General features: G+C 35.1%; 1 protein-coding gene and 1 pseudogene across 1 annotated transcript in view; one reads left to right on the forward strand and one right to left on the reverse strand.

Annotated features, from left to right (window-relative positions):
- Positions 1-230: 230 nt before the first annotated feature.
- Positions 231-3443, reverse strand: LOC101492165 (uncharacterized; annotated as a pseudogene).
- A 73-nt stretch (positions 3444-3516) lies between these two features.
- The window catches only part of LOC140920749 (uncharacterized), a 21865-nt gene continuing 18586 nt past the window's right edge, over positions 3517-6795 (forward strand). Inside the window, exons 1-2 of the mRNA XM_073369571.1 lie at positions 3517-3697; positions 3859-4418. Of these exons, the coding sequence (XP_073225672.1) occupies positions 3517-3697; positions 3859-4418 (741 nt within the window). The remainder of the gene's footprint in view (positions 3698-3858; positions 4419-6795) is intronic.

Here is a 6795-nt window from a genome sequence, read left to right on the forward strand (position 1 = left end):
GTTCGTATTCAGTAACCTACGATCATATCTTCGAGTTCTACATACTTATTTTCAGTGATTCAACAGTCTAACTTGCGTTTCGGAACGTCATCTTTCACCTCATTTTGGAATTGTCTGAGTCGGAGTTTCGTAGCTTTGTTTATCGTGTTCTCCAACAATACGCAATTTTGAATCCAATCTGTAAGTTTCCAACCTAGAACGATCCTTAAAGTGGTTCATGACAAACGGGATCATATCACATGTTGTACTACCTTTTCCTCCACAGGAAAACCCTTATGCCGTTTGACTGTGTCAATCAACTTTCTAGCTGTATTTGGAAGAACACTGGAACCATCTCCAAACTCTTCAATTTCCTCTTCTGTTTTAGGTAAAAAGAAAGGATCCTCAAGTAGTGCTTCCCAATGGCTTAGCACAAGAAGTGCACTTGCAGCGCCAGAAGTTCGACTTCTACGCTCATCAGTAAAACCAAAGCTCTTAGAAACAAGAACATATGCATGCATAGTGAATAACGGCGAACCTTCCTGCATCTCTTCCTTCAAAATCCGAGCCCGTCTTCGGGAAAGTACACCATACATGGGACCCAAATACTCAGTAAGGGTATTCAATTCACAAAAGTACATTGCTTCCACAAGCTTTGGTTTATTCTTTAGCACAGCTGCCCTACAAGCATCTTTGACTGTTGCAATAACCTGCCCTGCAAAGATGCCATACTGGTCGGATTGTTGATGCGTTTCAAATTCATCATATTGCCCTGAAGATGGAGATATACGTGCCTCGATCACAAATGTTAAACCCCACATGGGGTCATCACATAAAGGTCCAGCTGAAGTGGCTAGTTGAAACTCAGTTATAACATTACTTTCGAGAAGTGCGGCATCCATGTACAACACTTGGCTCTCATTTGAAGATGTATCTGAAACCAAGTTACTGTCACCGGAATCAGCCACGAAACCTAATTTTTCAGATAGTTGAGAAGAACCACGTATTAGAACAGAGCTATAGATACTTTCGGCTTTAATATCAGAAGTGAAGAGAACGTTAGCACCAACGTAACTTGGTCCAAGTGCCCATATCCTCCTCAAAAGCTTTAACCACTTCAATCTACATTTCTCAGCATGGTCTTCATCATTCTCATTCCTATCCAAAACATCGCTCTCGATGGCATCCATTATACGTTTTTTAAGCACTTCAGCCAGATTCTCATTTTCTTCGAGAATATTTGTTCTCTGAGTTTCTAAACTTTTAACTGTCTGCGCTAACTTTACTCCAACGATATCTCCAAGTAAATCAACACTTTCGTCGAGCCCCTTTGTCAAAGAAGGTAGAAGTTTCATCACCTACACTCGTACAACACATCTTCCATGGGTGTCGTTTTCTCGACATAATCTAAGTTCCTGCTAAGAATTTTCAAATTTTCCAACATGTTGGATAGCTCTCCTTCGATGGTCTCTTTGTAGGACACAAGGGGTGGAGAAATCTCCAAGCTTACTTTAGCAAACCTATCCTTCAAATCCTTTATGCATCTTTCAAGATGAACTTCACCAGCCGCAGCAAGAACGTGTTCTCCTCTAGCAGAAACCTTGACCTCAACAAACGGATCTGCATGATTCAAAAGCCTCAAGCCTTTGAGCAGTGAACCCATATCTGCAGGGTCAGATGGCTCAATTGCAACCCTCAAAATCCATGCAACTTGAAATGCCATACTCGAAAAAGGCCAACAGTTCCTAGTCGAAGAAAGGGTTGTCGCAGATTTCACTACTTTCAACCCCTGTCCCATCATCAAATACATGGATTTCAATTCAGCTTCCTGAATATGTTTTTGCATCGATTCCCCTTTCAACGGATCATACAAAGCAGAAAGCACAAAAACTCTCTGCCCAATCAACAAAACACCACTAAATATCCTAGCAAATGCCAAAAAACACTCATCAGATTCACCATCTCCTTCCTCACCAAAACTCCATACAACCTCCCCCACTTGAGAAGGAGGAAGCATTCTAACAAGAAGTGCAAACATATTTGCCACAAGCGCAACACAAGGAGCCTGATCCCTCCAATCACACCTTTTCACCGACCTCCTCACAACCTCAGCCTCTTCCACCACCCTCTTATCAACCTCATTCTAGCACTAACCTCACCCTGCGGAATCAACCGTGATATCCGAGACCCTTGCGCAGCTACAGGATCAGGCAAACACTTAACCACCATCGACAAAATAGCATCCGAAAGCTGAAGCCAACGGCTCATAACAGATTGAAACACAACCTTAGCATCCTTATTCCTCAACTCTCGCGCCGGAACCTGCAAATTAAAAGACCTAATAACCTTCTCAATTAACCCTTTATCACCTTCAAGTGCACCCTGACAAACCTGCCACAAAGGCTCCAACACAAACTGAACAAACATAGGTTTAGCCTTCCCACCACCACCAGTCCCTTTCTTCCCAACAATCATCTTCATCAACGGATTAAAATACCGTGGACCCCACAAAGCCTTCTGTAATGCACTAACACTAGCCCCAAGCTTTCAAATACACTTTCGAAGCTTTCTGGAAAAATACTTTGTAACTTTCGAAGGGGGTGTGTGGAATGGAGTAATAATTTTTTTTATTGTTTTATCCAATTGTAAAAAGGGTAATATAGTCTTTTCCATTGGAATGGAGGGGTGGGAGGAAAAGATGGGAGGGTGCACGGTACAAAACTCTGATTATGCACATTTAAAAATAAATGTTAATGACCATCTTTATTTTTATTATTGAGATAATGACTAAAATATCTATCTCGTGTTTAATCAAATTCAATCAAGTTATCTTATTCATAAAAATGAGGAGCATCACCAACTATTACTTTTGAAAAGTATAATTGAATGTTGTTAATTAAAATTTTCGATAATTTTTAAGTATCTATCTATAGTAGATCGTGACAATTTAGACAATTCAAAATGAAAATAATGGTTGCTTAATTAAATAAAGAGAATGATGTCGGGGGTATACGTACTATGGTGATTGTGGTGATGTTGAGGAAACAAATGTTTAGAGACATAATTAAAGAGATTCTTAATTTAGGAGGTAGAAACAACGTTGGTGAATTTTTGGGATTTTTAAGATGGTTTGATTTGGATGGTTTGGAGAAGAGGCTTAAGACGATTGGTAAGACCCCTGACGCATTTTTACAAGGGCTTATTGCACCAATCACAACCTCAATACTATAATGATCAAATCATCAAATGTTAAATATAGAGTATCTTAATATGTAAATTGAAAAATTGTTAAAATCCTTGTTAGAAAATTCACAAATTTTAAATAGTATTCGAACTCTATAATGGAGGAAGGAACTTCCGATAATGACAGACACAAAAATTCGCAACATATGCATCCTAGCACACGTAGACCGCGGCAAAACAACGCTGGCCGACCAACTCATTGCAACCGCCGGTGGAGGCATGGTTCATCCAAAAGTAGCCGGACGAGTCCGCTTCATGGACTACCTCGACGAAGAATAGCGTCGAGCCATAACAATGAAGAATTCCTCAATTTCACTTCACTATAATCACTACACCGTTAACCTAATTGATTCCCTTGGACACATCGATTTCTGCGGCGAGGTATCCACGGCGGTGCGTCTCTCCGATGGTGCACTTCTATTAGTTGACGTTGTTGAAGGTGTTCATATTCAAACTCACGCTGTTCTTCGTCAATGTTAGATCGAACGTCTTTCACCTTGTCTTGTTCTTAATAAGATTGATAGGTTAATCACTGAATTGAAACTTACACCTTTTGAAGCTTATACACGTTTGTTGAGGATTGTTCATAAGGTTAATGGTATTGTAGTGCTTATAACTCACAGAAATATCTTTCAGATGTTGATTTTCTTCTCTCTGGCGGGACTGCCGCTGGTGGTGAGGTTATGGAGGATAATGATGATGTTGAAGATGTTTTTCAGCCTCAGAAAGGGAATGTAGTTTTTGCTTGTGCTTTAGATGGTTGGGGTTTTGGAATTCATGAATTTGCTGAAATTTATGCTTCAAAGCTTGGGGCTAGTGTTAGTGCATTACAGAAGGCTTTGTGGGGTCCACGGTATTTTAATCCGTTGATGAAGATGATTGTTGGGAAGAAAGGGATTGGTGGTGGTGGGAAGGCTAAACCTATGTTTGTTCAGTTTGTGTTGGAGCCTTTGTGGCAGGTTTGTCAGGGTGCACTTGAAGGTGATAAAGGGTTAATTGAGAAGGTTATTAGGTCTTTTAATTTGCAGGTTCCGGCGCGAGAGTTGAGGAATAAGGATGCTAAGGTTGTGTTTCAATCTGTTATGAGCCGTTGGCTTCAGCTTTCGGATGCTATTTTGTCGATGGTGGTTAAGTGTTTGCCTGATCCTGTAGCTGCGCAGGGGTCTCGGATATCACGGTTGATTCCGCAGGGTGAGGTTAGTGCTAGAAAATTTCAAATTCATCCAAACTTTCGAAGCTTTCTAGAAAAATACACTTCGAAAATTTTATATTCATCCAAAATTTCTAGAATATTTCATTTCGAAAGTTTGGTATTTTTTCAAAGTTTCGAAATTAGTAATTTTTTCTGCATAATTACATTTTGAAAGTTTCCAATTTCATAAAAATTTTGAACAAATCAAAATACTTATTTGGTATTATTTCGAAAGTTTGAAATTTTCGAAAATTAATAAATTTTTTATAATTTTCGAAAGTGGGGGTGGAAAACTGGAATGGTAAACTTTTCCATAATTTTATATAAATTAAACAAAGGCAAAATTGTCTTTAAAAAAATTTGGGGGGTGGGAGGTAAAATAGTAGGGGTGCACGGTACAAAACCCGCATAATCAATAGGCCTATACTATATATGTAACCGCCGACCCGTTATCTGCACTATTTATCACGACAATCTCACCCTCATTTCCTCTTCGTAATCAAATCTGGTACTTGAGGATAAGTACATTGTGCATTCATTCTCACTACCAATTGAATAACAGGAGGGGAGACAATATTAATTTTTTTGTGAACCTTGATCATAAATTAAAGGATTTGAGCTAAAGATTTGTGTTTGGTGTGACCCAACCCATACGAATGAGTAGAAATTTTGGACTACGGGTTTGTTGTTTGTTTGTTTGTTTTTTATTTTTATTTTTTTATGATTAAGGTTAACAAAAATAATTAATATTTTCTCCTTCCTACTCTTGAGACTAAACACTTTCTATCCAATAATCTCCACTTTAAATTTTTCCTAAAGTCCCCAATATTTCAAGTAATAATAAGCAAAAAAACAAAAAAGAAACTTTAACTCACAAACCCAGACAAGATTTTGTAAACATAAAACAATACTGAAACTCTAACTATCATTACTTTCACACATCTTTTTTTCGTGCATCAAAAGTTTAGAGCTTTGTGCTAGGAAGAAAAGTGAAAAAGTAAGAGTTTTTCCCACATAAATTATAGTTAGACGGTTGGTTGGGTGATATGAAATTAATATTTGTGATTACTTACTTTTTAAAAGGAATAAATGTAGAATAAAAAATTAAAATAATAAAACCCCAATCTAGAAATACAGAAGTAGATTCTATCCATTAAAAATAATTGATTTTACTTTGTTTTAGCTTCTGAATAAACAATTTCTTATTAATATTAAATAAATGTGGTTGATACTAATTATTTAAATAAAATAAATAATTATGTATTCTTACTTAAAAAAAATGTCTTAAATTTTTTCAAGCAATAAGTATTTTAAATTGTCTTAAATTTTTCTATGAATATCTTTTTTCAATAATAATTTATGTGTGATAATTATTCGCTTTAATCGACTTATTTTAGTTGATAAAGTTGTTAGTAAGAATTATTTAATCAAACGAATGATTTATATATATATATATATATATATATATAAATCATTCGTTTGATTAAATAATTCTTACTAACAACTTTATCAACTAAAATAAGTCGATTAAAGCGAATAATTATCACACATAAATTATTATTGAAAAAAGATATTCATAGAAAAATTTAAGACAATTTAAAATACTTATTGCTTGAAAAAATTTAAGACATTTTTTTTAAGTAAGAATACATAATTATTTATTTTATTTAAATAATTAGTATCAACCACATTTATTTAATATTAATAAGAAATTGTTTATTCAGAAGCTAAAACAAAGTAAAATCAATTATTTTTAATGGATAGAATCTACTTCTGTATTTCTAGATTGGGGTTTTATTATTTTAATTTTTTATTCTACATTTATTCCTTTTAAAAAGTAAGTAATCACAAATATTAATTTCATATCACCCAACCAACCGTCTAACTATAATTTATGTGGGAAAAACTCTTACTTTTTCACTTTTCTTCCTAGCACAAAGCTCTAAACTTTTGATGCACGAAAAAAAGATGTGTGAAAGTAATGATAGTTAGAGTTTCAGTATTGTTTTATGTTTACAAAATCTTGTCTGGGTTTGTGAGTTAAAGTTTCTTTTTTGTTTTTTTGCTTATTATTACTTGAAATATTGGGGACTTTAGGAAAAATTTAAAGTGGAGATTATTGGATAGAAAGTGTTTAGTCTCAAGAGTAGGAAGGAGAAAATATTAATTATTTTTGTTAACCTTAATCATAAAAAAATAAAAATAAAAAACAAACAAACAAACAACAAACCCGTAGTCCAAAATTTCTACTCATTCGTATGGGTTGGGTCACACCAAACACAAATCTTTAGCTCAAATCCTTCTTGCACTAAATATTAATATATATATATATATATATATATATATATATATATATATATATATAAACCTCTCTTTTATTT

The sequence above is a fragment of the Cicer arietinum genome, chromosome 6 (genome assembly GCF_000331145.2).
Source record: "Cicer arietinum cultivar CDC Frontier isolate Library 1 chromosome 6, Cicar.CDCFrontier_v2.0, whole genome shotgun sequence".
NCBI lineage: Eukaryota > Viridiplantae > Streptophyta > Magnoliopsida > Fabales > Fabaceae > Cicer > Cicer arietinum.